At 41.4% G+C, this 20,524-nt stretch overlaps 2 protein-coding genes across 5 annotated transcripts in view; both read left to right on the top strand.

The window, feature by feature from the left end:
- The window catches only part of GPR176 (G protein-coupled receptor 176), a 138,531-nt gene extending 133,448 nt beyond the window's left edge, over positions 1-5,083 (top strand). Inside the window, exon 3 of the mRNA XM_019518983.1 lies at positions 1,642-5,083. Coding sequence (XP_019374528.1) covers positions 1,642-2,749 — 1,108 coding nt within the window. The 3' untranslated portion in view covers positions 2,750-5,083. The remainder of the gene's footprint in view (positions 1-1,641) is intronic.
- Positions 5,084-8,991: 3,908 nt separating this feature from the next.
- Positions 8,992-20,524, top strand: part of FSIP1 (fibrous sheath interacting protein 1) — a 203,002-nt gene continuing 191,469 nt past the window's right edge. The window contains exons 1-3 of one of the 4 annotated variants that reach the window (XM_019518978.1): positions 8,992-9,077; positions 9,795-9,892; positions 12,505-12,510. The gene's annotated coding sequence lies outside the window, so the exon portion shown is untranslated. The other 3 variants (XM_019518977.1, XM_019518981.1, XM_019518980.1) reach the window with 3 other exon arrangements.

Genomic DNA, 20,524 nt, shown 5'->3' with positions numbered 1-20,524 from the left:
TGTTTTTTTTTTTTTTTTTTAGACTACGTATTTTTAAAGCCCCAGGGTTTATTATTTATTTATTTATTATTATTATGTTCCTGTCGAGATACTGCATGGACACTTCACAATGGCCACAGAGAAAACATAACTAATTATATCCAATCAAACTGTTCTTCATGAAAGAACTCTTCTACAAGGTAGGTTCATTCACTCTGTGCAACTTTAGGTGCTCATGACGTGTCATAAACAGCCAGAGCTACAAAACTGTTAGTACTGCATTTGTGGTACCACAATTGTGGTACTGCTGGATACTTTTGAAGTCTGACGGGTTAGTTTCTACAGGTTTTTAATTGGCTTGGATTTACACTGAAGATGTCTTTTACTTTGGACATCTTGGGGGAAGATATGTGCATTTTTTGAGATCAGGACTAAAGTTTATGACTTTCAGTATCAAGACCATTAACCCCTATCCCCAGGGATAAAGAGAATCTCTATTCCCTCTGACTAAAAATAGACCATCTAAAGGTCAGTACCAACAAAAATCACATTATTAGATCTGCTACACAAGGTCTGATATGTAAATAATTTTTAATATAATTATTTCAGCTTCCACAGATGCATATACAAATTGGAGATTCACATGCAAATTGCTACTATATGTCTGTCTATTTGTTCAATGCCCTTGCTACTAGATCTTGTGCGAATCAAGTCCATAGTATGTTTCTAGTAAAGGGGTGACCACAGGACTATACAGCATATGCAGGAATTGCTGTGTGTAGCACTGTGCACTGCCAATGACCTTTCTACAAAGCAGCATGATTTTAAGACCTCATTCTGTTTTCATGTACATGCCTGCTAGAATTATAGCCACTGTTTATTTTTGGTGTTATCTCTTGACAGGTACAGCTAAGATTCTTGAATTCTGAACCACTAATAGACAGAGGTCATACTTTCCTACATGGCCTGGGTGACTTAGTACACACAAAAGCATGGATGCGATAGGCTTCTCACTTCACTGATTTGTATGACAAATGAGTAGAGAAAGGTAGTTAGCTGTGTTAGTCTGAAGTCTGGCAGAAGGTAGGGCAAATCTGTACCTTATAGACTAAATAATTAAAAATACATACATTGAGCTCTTGTCAAAGCTTTTTTGATTTTACAAAAGCTTATGCAATGCATCTTTGATTTAGTTAGTCCAAAAAGTACAAATCTACCCTGCTTTTTGTATGACAAGTGCCAGAGTACAGAAAACTGTGTTCCAGTCATATTCCTATTGCTGTTTGCAATTATGTTTTATTTAGGATATTTATAGATAACTAATTTTGAAGAGATCGATAGTTCTATAGATTCATGAATGCACGTTGAAACAAATTGGAATATAATTTCAGATGTAGAGCTAAAGCGTGGCTGATCACTGATGGTTTGCTTCTGAGTGTAGATCTTCTGAATATAGTGCTGTTGTAGGGCCAGAATTGTAAACCCCAGTTCTTGGTTATGAAAAAATAGTGATTTGGCAGCCCTCATCATCCCCAGACAGCTACCAAGACATTCTCCCTAAGCACTGTCCCTGTGCCACTTCTCCAAGTCATGACTCTGTGATCCCAAACAATCTATGTCTATCTCTGTCTCTTTTAAATTGTTGTGTTTTATTCTTGGCAGGTATTACTCAGTTCTATACCCACTGGAAAGAAAAATTTCTGATGCAAGGTCTCGAGACCTGGTTATCTACATCTGGGCCCATGCTGTGGTAGCCAGTATTCCTGTATTTGCTGTGACCAATGTATCTGACATTTATGCCATGTCTACCTGTACTGAATCCTGGAGTTACTCCCTTGGCCACCTGGTGTATGTCATCATTTATAACATCACAACTGTGATTGTACCAGTAGCCGTGGTGTTTCTTTTTATGATTCTTATTCGCAGGGCACTGAGTGCCAGCCAGAAGAAGAAAGTCATCATAGCTGCCTTAAGGACCCCTCAGAATACCATTTCTATTCCATATGCCTCTCAACGAGAAGCTGAACTACATGCCATGCTGCTCTCCATGGTTATGATCTTTATTTTCTGCAGTGTCCCCTATATGACTCTTGTGATTTATAGAACCATACTTAATATTTCTGATATTTCAGTTTTCTTGCACCTCACTGCCATCTGGTTGCCCAAGGTCTCCCTGCTAGCCAATCCATTGCTTTTTTTGACTGTTAACAAATCTGTACGGAAGTGCTTAGTGGGGACAGTAGTGCAGCTACACCGGAGGTACAGCAGGAGAAATATTGTCAGCTCTGGGGGTGTTGCAGATACTAACCTGGAGCCCAGTGTCCGTTCTGGTAGCCAGCTCCTGGAGATGTTTCACATTGGGCAGCAGCAGATTTTCAAACCCACAGAGGATGAGGAGAATGAAACTAAATCTGTTGGCTCTGGTGACTTCCAGCAGAAGGAAATTCCAACTACCAGTTTAGAGGTAGAACAGACTTTGGTTAAAAAATGTATACCACAAACCATTGCAGACTCTGCTGCTCAGGTGGCCCCAGCAATGCCCACAGAAGCAGATATGGCCAATGATAAATATTCCATGCAGTTTGGCTTTGGGCCCTTTGAGCTGCCTCCGCAGTGGCTCTCAGAAAATCGGAACAGTAAGAAGCGACTGCTGCCGCCTTTGGGAAATACACCAGAAGAACTCATCCAGACAAAGCAACCCAAGGGTAAAGCAGAAAGAAAAATTAGCAGGAACAATAAAGTCAGTATCTTTCCTAAGGTGGATTCCTAGTAAGAGAAGGATCTCTGTGACAAAAGAAGGCCACCTTCTGATGTATGTGTGATCCCATGGATCTTTGTTATGCTGAAATTTGTTACAGGCTGATTTTTTTTGTGCCAAATACTTAAAAACAAAACAAAAGGGAAACATATGTAAGTGTTCCTTATGAACCTGTTTTTATTAAAAAATATATATCTATAGACAGCCATTCTTAATTTTACTTGTGAAATATAGTACATACAGTAGTATAGGTCTGATTCAAGACTTTCATTTTGAGGTTTGGCAGTTGGTTTACTGGGGCACTCGGTAAACAGAAACAAAACTAATCTGTGGACTGGTAGAAAGGGCTTCAAGGAGTACAAAATGGAGGCAAATAGTTTACTTGTCAGGCCTGTTATACATAGTTACCTGGAAATGGACATGGTAAATTTCTGCAGGTTTCATTAATGAAATATAAAAAGATGCCCACTTTGTTTAGATAATCTTTCATAACAAAGTAACAAAAATCCCCATTTGTTCTTTACACATGTTGCTGTTTATCAGTTGTCTCTGCCATTCTCTTAGATAAAACATGGTAACTCTTGGCCTAGAGCATCCTTAAAGCCTGAGGATACCTCATTCCTGGGTAGGAGGCTCAAAAATTGTTAACGTTAATAGGACAAAGCTTCTAAAATCTTAATTTGTCTTCTGAAAACTGAAGTGTCTCTGTAGTATAATTACAGGTAGATTGCAGGTCATGTGATGCTGATTCAGCTCCAACATTTGTGCACATATATGTTGAGGACATAGAACTGACGCTCTTTGATACTATGATGATGAGCATAGTACAAATGCCAAAAGTGTATAAAAGGCCAGCATATAGTAAATAGCCAAACTGATAGATAAACCTCTGCCTTGAGAGTAAATGTTAGTGCATTCCTTTACTTTGGGCAGGGGTTGGAAGACGTGGTGAGAGAGGAACCTTTTCCTTCCTTTCAATATGTTGGCATAAATCCCAAACATGCTAATGTAAGTTAAGTCACGCTGTGGAATGAGGATCACTGAAGGCATTAATTGCAAATCAGATTTCCAAACCTAGTACCTAAATCCTATGTGAATCGGAGCAAAACTGTCCGTTATGTTAGTGTGCTCAGGCACTGTACTGTAGTTTGCCTCTTTTCTATTATTGCAGATGTATTGTCTTGTGTACCTTAAGTGTGAATTTTAAACTGTTACAACCTGTAAAACAACCATATCCCAGCACTTTAATCCTCATTCTGTTACAAGCAGTCCTTGCTTCCTTCCTTCTCTGCATTTGCTGGTGTCTCACACTGTAGTTTATTAGAAGCACAAATTGATAATTCCCTAATACTCTTTATGTGTTCTTGTGTTCCTTCTGTAGTTTAGATCTTCATTGCATGCCAAGCCTTCACCTGTAGCTTACTGCCTGTTTATCAGAGTGATTTTTTTAAACCTATGTTTGAAAGAACTAAATGAAGAACCTTGCCAAGTTTACAATAACAGCAAATATATGTTTAAAAGCAAGAAAAAATTCTGCCTAGGCAGAGATTGGTGAATATTATCAGTTCTTCCTTTGGTGCATCTGAAGAAGGACAGTAGCTTCAGATGGATCTAAGGGTGATTCATTTCTACAGATCATTAAAAGCAAGCATTTTAATAAAATGTAGTGTGGGTTCTAAACACTAGTGTAAATTATATTTTTTGTTCTTTCCTTTTATGTTGTGCTGCTATATGTGCTATATCAGGGGTCTTGGGAATTGTGGCCCTCAGCCACATCCCAAACTACTGGTAGACATTGCAGCTGTCCTGTTCTTTCCCTATGGGAAAAGAGGTCAGGCATGATTTTGGCCAAAAAAGGGGGTAGTTTTTGTTGGGGGGGGAAAAGAGGGAGATCTAAATCTGGAAAATATTGAGAAGCACCAGGCTATTTTATTTTCTGTGCCTATTGGTAAAATATAGTAATGGAATGTGCTTGTTTTTCAAAGTTGTTAAAAGGAAGATCTCAGCTGTAGTATCTTCCTTATAAGGTTTGGGCTAAATTATTTGTGGCCTCCTTTCAAGGAAAAATAAGCCAAAGACAGCATTTTTCTGCTTCTTCTAAACTTGGGGAATTTTGATAAAATTGGAACCCAAGTTTGAACCTCCCTACAGAAAACAAAACCACTACTGATTTTGTTTATATTCAACTTGAAATGAGAGAATATCAATAATAAATATTGTGAACCAAATTCAGATATATACTGGGCATGGATTTGGTGTTAATGAATCCTGAATTATTGTTATTGGTATTATTAGCATTAGTATTGAGGAAGGCAGGTGGTAGTAGCTGGTTTTGATTATAGAGATAAAAAAAAAAAAGCATCATTATTCACACAGGATTTATTTAAAAGCTGGCTTGTACTTATTGGCAGACTGGCTAAAGACACTGCATTCCTTCAGCAAACAAATCAATAAGAATACATTTTCTACACTGAAGAATTGCCTTGTAATACAATAGTTGGAAACCATTTTATTTTGGTTCATTTTCAGCAGAAAATCTTTGAATTTTTCCATGAATTAAGGTAAACCATACAAAAAGCACATTTTCTGTATTCCTTGAAAGAACTGATCCTTGGGTATCTTGCAATACAGCTGCTTAATTCAACAGAATAATAGTAAGTAACATTATGATAGAACATTAGTAAAGGAACACAACAGAATTATGGAGACTGGTAAGGCATTATGGGGTATTACACTTTGGAGCGCTGGTTAGAAGTCAGCCAGGTCACTAGTAACTCTAAATTGTTGCCATTTTGTTGGCTTATATGCAGTGATTTCAGTGTGCCTTCCAGAAACCCATTATGAATTTGACTATGAGTTCTCCCTTTTCCTAACTATTAGCCTAAAGATGGGGCAAAGTGAAAGACAAAAACTACAGTCAGTACCCAAAAACCAAGTAAATGGTCACACACAAATCACTGGCAAAACAAAGTAGGGGAGGTGTAGTGGGTTGGAGAAGAGGCAAAGAGAGAGAATTTGGACCAGGCAAAGGGACTGGGATTTTAATTTCACTATTTAAGAATAATATTATGGAGACAAAAAAACACCACACACACCAAAATTCTGGTCATTGGGAAGAAATAAAATAGCTAATTTTATATATTAGACAAGGAAATCCTTTAAAAGGAAAACTACATATTGAAAGGGTCAATATGGCTTTCAGGTTGCCCCCTGAAGTTATTCCAATTTGTACAGCAGTTCGTCAGCATTTTATTAATGTTGTGCAAGTTGGCTGCTTTGGCAACAGTGTATTTTACAGTAAAACTCATTATAATAGACACCCATTGGACCGAGAGAAAAGTTCATTAAAAAGGGTGCTTGCTATAATAGTGGGGGTCAATTTGGTACAACATAATAAAGAAAAAAAAAAAAGGTTCCTGCTGTTAGGCTTGTTATAATTAGTTTGTTTGGAAGCTGTATTGTATTATGAAGTGATAGGGTAGGAAACCAGTAGTCTTTTATATGACTATAAAAAAAAAAAAAAAAAAAGTGAATTTGCAATAATTTAACATGGTTGATTTGTAATATACTGTACATGTATAAATAAATCGTATGTACATATTTCCCAGAAAAGCATAATCTTTTTTCTGTGACTAATTAAAAGCCTGCTTGCCAGTGTTTTACTTGTCAGTTGGTAAGGGATTGAACATAGCCTAGGTTTGAGTGATCAACCTTATGAATCTTGTGATGTTTTAGACCACACCAACCCCTCAAATGACAGATCAAAAACTTCATTACCTTTTAAGGTAAGTTGAGTCGAAAGTTATTGTTTCCAAAGACTGTTAGTCTTAAAAACAAACAAACAAACAAACAAACACACACACATGATGGAAGTGAAAGGTTAACAGAAAGTAGTATATTTGTTAAAATAATCTCACAGCCTACTCCCCAGGTTCCTATCTGCCTCTGGCTTTATCAGTTCTCTGGAAATTGGATAAACTTCCTAGGTCTTCCCAAGCCCTACAGACCTTAAAATTTCTTCATTGTGTATGCCTTTTCTTTTGCTGAATAACTTTAAATACAACATACAGACTTTACAAGGTGGAATATGAAAAGATTATTTAAGTGGCTTCTATCAAGTTTTTAATGGTGTAATTTAAGTAGATACAGTTTAACTGTGCAAAATGTGATGCATCTTATTTTTGTTCAGAACTCCCCAAAAATAAGATGGAGTACAGCTTCAGTACACGAGGATTTCTTAGGGCAATATCTTATTGGGCCACCTGCATCAGTGAGGTAGTCAGACAAGCTTTCAAATGCAAGGGGTTTCTCATTTGATTTTTGTTTCAGTTTCAATAGAACTCACTTTTAAAGAGCCATACCTCCAAATCTTAGAAAAGAAAGAATACACCTGAAAGCACTTTACATTTTGCTGATAATGGTTTTTCTATACAATATTAAAGGTATTACAGTATAGCTTATAGAAGAGATACAACACTCTCTTCATATATGGGTCTAGAAATGTGCGATTAGCCCGATTTAATTTTTCAATAACTTGTACTTCAAGAACAGTTTGGGGGGCAAAAAACCCCACCAAACAAACAAAACAATTAGGTACCAGTTTGTAATACACTTCTACAAATGGACAAACAAATTGAATGCCTGCAGAGCTAAGACTAAATGTCTTTACCCTTTCACTGAAAGAGATGCTGAATCCTCTCTCCTCTTCCTTTGGAGGTTGTGGGGAGGAACAGCAGGGGAGCTGCCAAGATTAATCTTCATTTTATATCAGTTTAAGCTATTAAACCAGACAAGTTTATTGAAGAGTCCTGAAAGACTGATTTTTTTTTTCTGGTTGATGTTCCTGAAGAAGCTAACAAAAATGTTGAATGCTGTGGTAACATTTTTTCATTCCTGAACACCTCTTGTGCATACACATCTGAGTCATTCTTGATATTCCTGTGAGGGAGCTATGCTAGACCCACTGCATCATGATGAAGATTTAACTTAAAATTCAAAAGTTTATTTTGCACAGCAAGCATCTTATTACCCTTCTTCCCCAACCTAAAAAAACCCCAAAAACTTGTTGCAAGTGAGGCTGCTAGTTAAAGTCTTGGAGGTCTGATGCCCATGATTCCTTTCATTTGGAAAGCAGCTCTCATAACAGGGGAAAGATAAGAAAGGAAGTGGTGGTTAGGACTTTGGAGGCTTGACTTAGTTTGCAGAACGTCAAGAATAGCTTTGTAGAAAAGTCACTGAATATCTTGGCTGTAGTTATCTGCTCATGTTATTCTCTGTCCAATTAGTCTACGTACCTGTTAGAGCAAGTATTTCCTTGTGATCTACAGTTAAAGTATATTGATGGATTGGCCACTGTGTTGGACTGGACTGGCTGTTGTTTTGTGATGTACTCAGTGCCATAGTTAAGTTCATTGTGAGAACTAATATACGTGTCCAATAGTGGGCTTTCACCCCAAAAGTCCCACCCCTATCTGGGGTAGAAGCTTGTCTCTCTTGATCTAGGTGACATCAATCTCTGGAGCTCGCCACTTGCCTGAGCAGCTCCCCCCACTTTTTTTTTTTTTACTCTATCTTCTACACCAAGACAACTTTAGCACCTTGGCTAACAAGCTGAAGTTCACTGTGACATTTTGCTGCCCCCTCCCACACACCCACAGTCTCACCTGGTTTTGGCTCTTGCAATTCGTCTTAGTGTAGTGAGGACTCCACCAACCCCTACACCCTTGCCCATTCCACCAGGTAATAATTCAGTTGTCTCCGCAGTTTGCCTTTGAGCAGTACAGAAAAAATGCTCGCTGGGTCTCTAGGTCTGGCCAATCAATATCCCCGGATGGGCCCAGTTGCACCCCACCTGGCTGGAACCCAGCACAGACCTGCCAGTAATCCTAGCCAGTCTTTTTCCTGGCTTATTGCCCTGATAGTGTTTACAACTGTCTGGGGTGACTTCCCTCTCACCCTAATGAAGAGGGCAAAAAAACCCAAACAAACTGGCAATTCTTCTACCCTTATAGTCCCAACTTTGCAGTACCCTTTTTCTTCAGCCCTGCTATTAGGGTCTTTACGGTACCTTATAACTGCCTCCCTGCAGTTTTTTTTTTCCCTGCGTTTCCTTCAGGGCTCTCTTCTCTCCACAGAGTTGCTTCCCTTAAGCCCGGTCTCGGTCTCCCTAGTTTCCTCAGCGCCTCCGGCTCTCCCCACTGCCTGAGTCAATCTCTTCCGGTTTCCTGTGTCCCCTTTTTGCCTGACCCCGCGTCTCCCTTTATCCTGGCGTTCCGGCTGGCTCCCCCTCCCCTCAGACACCGGGTGAGGAAGGAGCCCGGCGGCGGTCTTTGCAATACAGGTGGGGCCATTTTACTTCTCTGGGACTCTTCTCCTCACAATCTGATCTCTGGAATTTCTCGATTCTGCTTCTGAACTGAGACTAGCAAGGCTCACAGGTCAAAAGAAAAAGTTAGGTTAGTGTTCATGTTTAATTTACCCTGGATAGAAAACTACATATGCATTTCATTTTCCCCCTCTGAAACTTAGAGAAAAATAACTGATGATACCTTACTTTGCTTTCTTGACTTGTTCCCTGGAGCGTAAGAATTTCAGATGCTGCCAAGAAAAATCACCTTTGGTGGGAACACAGAGAATATTCAGGATGCAGAAGACAAATGAGCCAGGAGTTAAAAACAGTCTTGACATGTTGCCGCTTAGTCTGCTCTAAAGCAGCTGAAATTAGTGTTTCAGTTTTGCTGAAATGAAAAAGCAGATCTGCTAAAACTGAGTTTAAACTGAAAAGTGCAAGTTAAAGTAGTTTTAATAGGAACAAGATTTTTCCATGGCATTTTTTATTTTATTTTTCTTGATTAGATTAGGGGAAAAGGGTGAATTCAGTTGTCATGGAAACTGTATTCTAAGTCTCAAGCAGGCTGGTCTAAATGCATCCTCATCAAGATACTAATTTTTAGTACGAAGAGCAAGCACAGCTTGGAGTGCTTTTTTCTTTGTATGTTGCCGCTGTTCACAAGAGTTTTCTGCGGGTAACCCTAACCTCCACTTCCCTGTTTCATAGAACTTTTTGGTTTATTGTGGAACAAAACTGATCTGTTACAAGAAAGGAAGAAAGAAAATGGCATCCTTCCATGCTCTTGTTACAGTGTAAACTTCTCTGTAGGTACAGCCCCTTTCTATTGTGCTCTTAGACTGGGGAGATTTCAGCATCTTTGTATAAATTATGACACCTTTAGAATGAATTTACCAGTATTTGTGCCCGGATTTATACTCCATGCACCTCTATTGAATGTAGTTATGTTGCTTGTGTTAAGTCTGTACAGCAGCATTGTTTTTTAGTGAGGCTCATGACATTTGGTGGTAATCTGGAGTTTTATCTCCTGGAATCCAGTAATCATGTGAGAACACCAACTTTCATAATTTAAAAAAGCCCTTAAGTTTTAATTTCCTATGTTGGGGAGAAATGCTTAAAAATGTTGTGAATGTACCAGAAAGGCTGAGAGACCAGTGCATAAAGAAAAAGACCCATTTCTAAAATTCTTTTTATGATGTTGAAGGCCTAACTTAAGATTTTTAAATAGTTAGGATTGGCACTTTGGAGGTTGACTGTCCTACTTTCCCTATAATAAATACTACTTAACAAGTAGTTTCTTTTTTTAGGTGCTAGGGGTGAACTCAGCACTATGTACATGCATAAAGAACGCCTGGCCTCCTCAACCATAAGAAAAAAGTACAAGAAGCAGAGACCTATTCCCAAATGGCCATTTGAGGCTGCACTTGCTTGATACCCACTGAAGAAAGTGTTCCTGGGGCTGTTTCTGAGCACTCATGCCATTTTTTATCATACGGTTCCAACCACCAACGGGTTTATCATTTAAATGCAGATCTAGACAATACAGATCTAGCATACTGTTGCCACATGGAAATGGAAGATCCCAATTTTAAACAGTGCAGGGTCCCCTTCCAGTTTAATGTAGAATGGCCAGATAGAATAAGAGGCTTTTGAAAAGGGACTGGAATTTGAGGATTGGTTGTTTCAGTCCAGATCCTACAAGTATCTAAATACTAGTATCAAGCCTGATTCCCACTGGTTTATGCTCTTTGTGGGCACAGCACCTACGACTCCAAATGACTTGTGTGGAAACTGTGGGTGCTCAGTTCCTCTGATAGTGTCATCTGATGCTGAAGCAAAGAAAGGAGTTACAAGCAGAGGGTTGGCACAGAAGAAATTGAAAATATAAGAACAAGAGAAGGGTTCAGATATGGACATGACGAAGGAATGGAACGTTATGGGCAACAAGATGGAGAGCAGGAAGAACTGTAATGAACAAAATCTGGAAGACAGGAAATTTGAAATGAAACCTCATGAAAGTCTTTTCTAGAAGAGCTTTGCAGCCCTGTTTTGAACTAGTATGTGGTCCTTGTAATCCACACTGATAGCTGATAGTAATCGGATGAATTTTGGACAGTAATACAGTCTTAGTGATATGTAGGAATAAAAACTTGTTGTATGGTGCTTAGGCATCTTAAATGTATCTCAGCTAAAAAACCAAAAAAATGTAAGAGTACAATCAGAATTATGGGTTGGTTCTAATACCACTTATGCAGTGGAAGCTGCTCTTGATTTATGACCGTATGAGATCAGAATTAGGCCCTCTAATTCTATTATGCATTTATGTCAGGGTGCACTTACTGACCGCACTGTCTATCTGTATAGAAAATTAGTTTATTTCAGAAATAGTTAAGGAGAGCAATGTCTCATGAAACCCATGGAAATGATAGCACATTTTAAAGAAAAATATATGAAGCACATTGACAATACACAATAGTGCTCATCATTATGAAAAAAAGGAGCCTTCTCAGGCTTGAGTGACTAGTCTGAGATCCTTGGGTTGTTCGTTGAATCTGTGTGGTCTCAGTTATAAAAAAGTAAAAAGTGCTTGGTATTTCTATAGCAGTTTGATATAATCCAAGAATCTCAAAACACTTGCTAATCATTCATTTTTACATAAATTGTATGATACAGGAAACTGTTATCCATGCCATATGTACAGGAAAAGTCAGGCACAGATAGGTTTTGGTGGTAGTCATAGCCTCCATCTCAGTCTTGCTGTAACTACTACATGACACTATGGTTCCTCAGGTTTCCACTAGCTCTAAGACGTATAACTCTCAGGGGTCATAACGTTGCTCTTATTTGAAATATTACTGATGAACCAATATCATTAACTTTTGGATTTGACAGCTTGGTTGCAATCCTTGCCTAGTTCTGTGGAGAGAAGCAGCAGTAGTAAATGTATTCTTGCACGCTGGCTCATTCTTCAAAGGGTTTATGTCAGCTTCCTAGCAGACGCAGGAGTTGGAGATTGCACTTTCAGCAGCTCTTGTGAGGTGGCAGACACTTTGCCATGTGGGAAGTGCTGACAGTGAGTAGGAGTCTCAGGTATGAAGAATATATGTGGGATGCTCTAATATTTGTAATGCAGAGAAAATCATGGGCTGTGTTTTATTTTGCTTTTTATACATGAATGCTTTGTTACTCCTGGATTACTTTGTTGTAATCTACAATATAGTATAACTCTTACAGGGATGGATAGGAGGTGCTGGTAGTCACTGTCATTATGAAGTCTGAAATAAGCTTTCCATTGTAACTCTGCTGTTTCATGTGCTCACCACCTGCTTAAATATGTAACATCTGCTCTCTCTAGTTTATGTTCTGCCCTGAAATAGTATTTTTTGGAGTTGGAAGAATGTCTGAGTTACTTTTCCAGCAACAGGTGGGATTCGCCTGCTGGAGGCTATACAAAGGTGCAGTTTCAGATCTCCACTCTTTACTAGCTTTAGTAGAGCATACTTGTAATGCAGCAGGGATCCCTGACCAGGTTGGAGCTCCATGCAATTGCACACTTTGTACTGCCCTAAGAAGTCATTGTTCTTCAGTTCACAGTCATGTTATAAGCATCCAGAAAATACAAGTTGAGAACATCCAGTACATTTTCCCCTTCAATTTGTGTGGCAATTGCATTGAATTCATTGTGCCTAATCTGTTAAGTTGTGCTTTGTCTCGATTTACTGTGCCCTACCTTCCTGAAGGGAACCAGGTCTGAATCTGAATTTACATCATGAAAAGTAGCCTCTGAATGCCTATAAACAGGCAGGAAAAGTTTTAGAACATCCCCAGGAAACTTTGAGAAAGTTTATAGGCATAGAATGAAGGGCTGCTGGCTTCCGAATGCAGCTCAGACCCTGAGCAAGATGGAGGATTTTTGTGGCTGAAGTTTTTAAATCATGCAACTAAAAAGGTATCATTGGTTGAAGCACCATGGGAAATGCAGTGCGATGCCACCTCTCTGTAAAACAGATGTCATGGGGGTTTAGACATATTAGCCTATCGGGGTTGGAAATCTTTTGTTGTTATGGGCCTGGAGCTTGTGACGCATTCCCCTGCTGCTAGATGCAAATCTACACTTTCCACAGAGTTCTTAAGCAAGCCGCCTGTGCTTACCCTTACTGCACAGGTATCCTCTGCAGTGAGGGTGAACACAGATACAAGAGAGCAGCAGGGAGGGCTGTGGAGGCGGGTGGTGTGGAGGGGATGGGTGACTTGGGTGGCGCCCCAGACTGAATCCAACCTCTAACAGCTAGATCTGGCTCATGGGCTGTATGCTGCCAACCCCTGGTTTAGGTCAATCCCTGTTCTTGTGTCAAAGGAATGCTGTACCTTTCCTATTTAGATTTCTGGGGCCATGGCAGCCTCAGGACTATCTTTGACAATTGCCTTGCTGTAATGGTCCCAGCAGGCTGGCCTGTCTCCTTCTGTCTCTACCTTTACATGGGATGCTCCCTGTACCTAGGATTCCTTTAGTGGCAGGACACAGTTTCGCATGTTGTAGCAGATATATGTCTGTGAGATTTTTCAAATGTTATGTCAACCTCAGGGCCTTTGGCACCAACCCAGATGCCAAAATCATTGCCATAATGCAATGTACCAACGTTTGAGATGTAGTGGATATCTCAAAATAGAGTTAGTAAGACAAAGTCTCTATAATGTTCAAATGCAGTTGAAGTTCACAGTAGTATGGAACAAAAGTATATAATCCTGTGTTGATTGTTCAGTGGTTTCAGTGTAGTCCTAAGTGGAAAGGTGTCCATTTTAACCCAAAGCATCTGCCTCTCAGAGAATTGAATAGTTATGGCAGCAATACTGGGGTCTGTGTACTGGTGCTGGCCGATCATGTGCTTGACATAGATGTTGCAGGACCAGCGGATGGTGTCAGACACCATGAAGTGCTGCATCAGCTGGGTGTAGCGGCGGGAGATGCGGCAGGCACACAGGATACTCTCGTTGCCGGGGTCCCAGGCTCCAAGTGTTCCCACAATGAGCACATTGACCGTCATGTCATAGTCACGGCTCCTCAGGATGTTGGCCAGTGGGGCATACTTCTCCTGCTTGTGAGCCCAGGCATCGGTGAAGGCTTGGCATTGGTTTTCTAAAGGGATGGTGATGTCCACAGTCACAACTGTCTTGGCCTCATGGGTGATGGTGATGTTGGGGTGCATCTGGCTCTCACAGGCTGGGATGGTGTGGTTCAGAGATCTCCCCCACTGTGGCTGGGATGGCTTTCACCTGACTAAACCTGAGCCCAGTCCTGCCTGTTTAAGTTCTGGCTAAACCAAGGTTTTATTTTTAAAAAGCAAGTAAATTTCTAGTCCTCACTGCTGCATAAAAAACCATGAAGATGTGACCCATGTACACCTGATACAATGCTGTAAATCGGCATTTGTAGAGAGCTTGCAACAATAGCTCTGAGAAATGTAGCCCATTACAATGAGGTGATAACTCCAAGCCCGACTGCTTTGGGGAATCTGGCTGACTGTGTGCCTCGGAAGAGCGGTGTGTGGCAAAATGGAGATCACCTACCCAAGCTGACATGCTGTTGCTTCTGTGGTATGTGCTTGAGGACCTGCTGCATTTCCAAGGCAGTCCAAGTGTTTTAGTATAAATAATTTGCATCAGAGTGGTAGTTTGTGCCTTTGGAATATATCCAAATATGCTTCTGTAGTAATGAAAACCCTATATATGGTAATTATAATAGAAATTCTTATATTCTAGTGGCAGTATCTGGTTTCAACTTTATTTAAGATTCCTAGATTGACTAATACTAATTTCTGCAATTCATGATGCATCAAGGTATGTACTTTCATCCTATAGATAGTGTACTTTCAGACATGATCCCCTGCATTATAGATAATCTACATGAGAGCCCCTGAAGCTGTTCAACATCATTTAAGCACAGCAATATCAATCTTGGATTAATGCTAGTGTCTTAATGCACCTGGAGCTCTGCATATTTGAATTTAGTGTAGCCCACTAAAATACATGCAGGCACTAAAGGGTTTTCTGCATTATCTATATCCACTTTAATTGTGAATCCTGTCATAATTACTGTACTAAACAACAGAATAATTCCAATCAAAGTGGAACAGCTCTAAAACAATACATACCAGCAAGCAGTTGTAAAAGCCATATGTTGCTCTGAGTGTGTATGTGTCTGTCAGAATTTTGTAGCAGACAGCAATCACATGGCCCCAAAAACTAACATACATTCTCTAGATTCTCTGAGTCCAAACTAACCCATGAGAAAGTGCTGTTTTACACAGTTGTTTATTAGATACTTGTTTAGCTGCCTGGAAGGACCCATTGCAAGATGTGTACATTCTCAGTGGCTCTCCAGATCAGACACCTGCACTGATACTTGAACAAAATGGGTGTTAGTCGGGGCAGACCATTTTTAGTTTAGTCACTTCCCTGTTGCAATCCCTTCTTACTTTCAGAGCTGTATACAGTAAAGTGAATAGAGATTCACATTATAGAATAATGTTTGACTTTAATAGGCTCATTGAAAACTGTCTCTTAAAAATAACCATGAACATAATCCTGTTAACTAAGGAAGCACTTACACTTGGGAAACTATACAACAGTGGTCACCAACCAGTGGATCTTGATCCACAGGTAGATCTTGGAGCCTCTTAGAGTCTAGTCGAGGCTTGGGTGTGGGGGTTGAGTGCCTGCATGCATACACGCATGCACCCCAGCCCAGCCGGTCAGTCTGTGGGGAAGGGAAGGAGCAGGGGCTAGATCAAGGCCCCCATGGTGAGGGACAGTGGCAGGATCAGGGGTAAATTGAATGGGGCCCCAGCTGGATGGGACTTACCTGCTGGGGAGGCGTGCCCCCCAAATGATTTTTTCTGCCTTGATCTGCTCCCCCACTTCTGTCCCCACAGACTTACCTGCTGTGGGGAATTTGGCAGCAGTCCATGGTAGATCTTGGGTTGCTTTTTAAATTTCCTACTTAAAAAGGTTGGAAACTACTGTTATACAAACGAATCAAAATTAAAAGTTAAAAAGATTCATCAGTTGTCGTGCTGAATAAATTGTTTAACAGGTTGATACATGGTATGGGTGATCTCTACAGTGCAATGTTCTTCAGTCCTTTTGCACTTACTGGAAAAACCGTCATATTCTTTCTTGGGAGTTCAGAGAAGATTGTTAAAACTCAGGCTACACCTTCCTGCCTTACAGCTCTTTTCTCAAGCTAAAATTAACAATATTCAAACTTTAACAAGTTAAAGCCAAATGAAGTTCAGATACCCAGTGAAACTTCGGAACAATATGCAAAAACCCTGAAATAGAGTGCTTCACCATCTAGTGGATGGAAAGGGGAATGTAAGAATATCTTTAGTTTTAAATAAGAAAAAAAAAAAAGATGCAACAGTCCAGTTTTAAAAGTTATGGGTTTCTTAAAACTCCATTTTCATACTATTCTGCAGACAACTTTTTAAACTTATGGAAAGTGAAGTAGGTTTAAAATTTTACTTATTATTAGAAGATTGTGTTCTCATAAAAAGGAAGCCAGATAAACTGTACCCTGGTGGAATTTTACCAATACAGTGAACTAGGATTAATTTTTCTATGGAATAATTCACCACTCTGGTTTGAGTTGCTATTATTCTGATTTCCCACCAGCTCCTCCATTTTTCCCCCTCAATTATGAGCTTATAATCAGTCACTACTGCATAATTCACCAATATTTGTATTTTCCTTGGGGAGGTGAATTAAGCATAGTTTACTACCTAGAGACACTCATATGCTGGAATACCAGTTGGTCAAGAATCACATCTTGGATTTACACTGATCTGCTGCCTGAAGTTTGTAGCACAGGACTGACCTGAGAGATGGAATATGGCAACTGGATTATAGTAGCATGGTTACTGTGTTTGCTTCCGGTCCAACTCTGCTAATCATGTTCATGTTTAGTAGCTTCCTAAGGAAAGCATATCCTTGACTGCAATGGCATAACTTGCAGAATTAGGCAGGAAATATGCATAAGGACAGCATACTTAGCCTTTTAGACATTGTAATTTTTGTTCGGTAAGTGAATAAGTTAACCTGGTTTGCCAAAATCAGGCTACCTCACATACATTAGCCAAGGAATGCCATAATAAATTTGTAGACATAACTGGGAAAGGTATTTTGTTTAATAAGATCTTTCATGAGAACTGGTGGAAAAATAAAATTAGGAGCCAAATCCAGGAGCAGGATTTCTGACAGATGACACAAATCCTACCAGCAATGGCTTCCCTTTACCATTTTTCATTTCTCGGACATGGGGCAGCAATTTCTGATGCACGATAGTGAACCTGGTCAGCATCTGCTCAGCAAACCTGTTCCCCAAGTCATCACCTCGACCTTCTTCAGGCCTCTCCTAAAAAATTGCAAGAAGTAGTTGACAAGAATTGATTTAAGGTTTTGACTCTCAGAAACACTGAAATCAAGAAGCATTAGTAGTGTAACAGGCAGGAAGGACCAGGGAAGGAGCTGTCTTGGGGTGGGAGGGCAAAACGTGCTGTTGCCACAGTGGCACTGATGCAGGGCTGCACTCAGCACAGCACGAGCCAGCAGAACTGCACAGCTACACGGCTGAGAAGCGGGCACAAGGCAAGCCGCCACAGGGTTGTTACCATTTAGCTTTGCCCTGATGTGACCCCTTCACTTCTTCTTGGGTCTCACTGGGAGGCTGTCAGTTCTTTGAGGCAGGAGCTGCCTTACTGGCTATCAGAGGTGATGCTGGGGGATGGGGGGCTAGACCCCAAAATTTTGCCTTAGCCCCCCCCGTCCAAGCCACCCCCATCCGTTTCTGTCCCGGGCTGCTGCCACCTGCCCCGCTCAGCCCACCCGAGCCCGTGCACCCCTGCTACTGTGCATGTGCAGAGCGAGCTGCCAAGCACACATAGGGTTAGGCAGGTTAAGACGCAGTGCCCAGGTCCCATAGAGGTTCCCTATTGCAGGGCACAAGGGCACGGGCACAGATTACTTCTCTCTGTGCAGGTTTTCTTCCCCAGCAACCGGGGGCAGAGACTTAATCCAGAGGGTTTGAAAGCAGCCGGCCTGAATCGGCCCCCCCTCCCCCCATGGATGGCATCGCCCCGCAGCAAGTGGCCGTTCTTGCAAGGATGCAATCCCGGAAGTGTGTTTGCGTGTGTGTGTGTGGGGTGGGGGGGTTAGCATGGAAATGGCGTTGCCGGCCGGAGCTGGCTCGGGCTGTGGTGTGGCCAGTGAGTGTGGGCCGGGCCAGGTGGAGTGGTGTGCGGCCCTCGACACACCGGAGCTGTCGCAGGCATGCCCCCTTCTCCGGCTTTGTCTGTTGCATTTTCTGTGCGAGAGTGTTTGCGGCATCCTCTCCGCTGGCTGCTTCCCCTGGACGCTGCCGCCTCCTTGCCCCTCTTCCCCTTGCCGCTAGGAAGGGGAAACACGGACTGAATAATAATATTCAATGATAACTCAGTTATCATAACAGTCATCATTGTAGCCATGCTAACGACCATCATAATAGCAATCCTGAGAATGCCCTTAGTAATAAGCATCATATTAACAGTGATAGTAGTAATAATTATAACCAGAATCATCGTTGGCATTATAACCTGGAGAAGGCCCATAGGGATATGCATTTGGGCAGCGGGAAGGGTGGGGGAGCAGGCCCAGACCCCAAACAGCAGGAGGTAAAGGGGGTGTGGGTCTGGATGGGAGGGAGCACAGGACTCTGTCCCCACCCTCTAACAAACAGCCAATCAGAGTGCAAACAAGCGTTCCAACTGGAGCTAGTAGCAGTTGAATGTTGCCATGATGGTGGGGACACAAGGGATGGGGGGACAGAGAATGGGGGGACGCCCTGCTCCCTGGAGGCAGGGGCAATGGAGTGGATGGAGCAGGGGAGGGCAAGGACACCGGAGCTGACCTCACCCCGACTTTACTCCTTACAGGTCATGGTGGCAGCAGCACGGGGGGACAGCTGGGTTGGGATGCTGGGGGGGGAGCAGGTCACCAGCTCTGGCTTTGGTCTGCCCCTCCCCCCTTCCATCATTGCTGCTTACAGGGCCCGATGGGGCAGCGGTGGGAGGAATAGCGGGTGCGCCATGGCAGCGGTGGTGGTGGGGGAAGGGGAGGAGCAAGCCTAGACCCAATGCAGGGGAGGACCAGGCCCAAGGGTGAGAAGAAACCGGGCCATCATGGTAGGGGAGCAGTAGGCCCGGGAAAACCTGGTGATAGTGGGGGGAGGACAGGAGGAGCAGGCTCTGAGCCAATGCTGGGCGGGGAAGGAGTGGAACTGGGCCTAAGTAGTAGTAATAATAGTGAAAGAGACTTTTCAATTTCCAGAAACTTGATGACAACTTACCAGAGGCTGTTTCTGACAGTTGGAAAGGTGCAACAAGTTAAGTCTTCACTGAGATTTTATTAAGGGCTAAACAGCCGTTGATGACAATGTGTTGCTTAAGAAACATCAACTGTATCAAGCCTCTGCTCTACTGTTGGTACCTAACACTTACGACTCCAGCATATTTTCTAAGTTAACCATTTGAGATGCTCTTTATAGAAGAGTGTGGCATGGCTAAAGTTACTGACGTGTGAGAGGCTGCTGTGTTGGATGGTGCACACACACATACTTTTGTCTCCCAGGCTTGTAGCTTCAGCATCAAGTATTTCTTACTACCATCATCTGGTTTTTGGCCCTGTCCAATGGTTTTATTTATGTCCCTGAGATTTCTCTTTTCCTTCATTTTCAACCATTGCTAAACCACTTGGGTGCCCCTTAGGCATTTCTTGCTCTGATTAACTTTGCCTTGTGCTCGGCAAGTCTTCTCATGCATCTCAGATGTGTGGGAAGGAAGGCATTTGAATATCTGGGAAGTCTTACAGGGATTCCAAATGTTTGGGGTTGCTCATCCCTCCATAAATAAATAGACCAACCCACTCTGTTATTCCATAATTATTATGTCTAACATCTTGATGAGTATAAATTTGAAAGTGCTGTTTCCAAAGCGTAGGATCAGGAGCCAATGGATTGAACAACTATGCTTTACAAATTAAAATAAACAAACACTGTAATTGTTTTCTTTCTGTCATACTTTCTTCTTACCTATGTTTGTAAAATGCTGTGTAAATATAGATGTAACATGCCATATATGTGATTTCAAATAATAATGTGCTGTGTCATGCACAGAAATAAAGTGCCATTTGACTATCCTACACTGTTTGTATCATGTCTGGATGTATTCTATGAACCTACAAAATACTTCAACCTGGCTGCTATTTTGTTAGCACTAAGTTTGTTGAATTCAGGTTTAAAGAGGACTGTAATAGCACTTCTCTTACTGTAAGAATGTTATGGGGGTTTGGGTATATTATTGGGGGGGCAGGTGGAGAGGGATTTGACGGTGGGGGTCTACTACAGA

The sequence above is a fragment of the Gavialis gangeticus genome, unplaced genomic scaffold (assembly GCF_001723915.1).
Source record: "Gavialis gangeticus isolate Ggan-Ray unplaced genomic scaffold, GavGan_comp1, whole genome shotgun sequence".
NCBI lineage: Eukaryota > Metazoa > Chordata > Crocodylia > Gavialidae > Gavialis > Gavialis gangeticus.
This window is presented reverse-complemented; position numbering and strand designations above follow the sequence as displayed.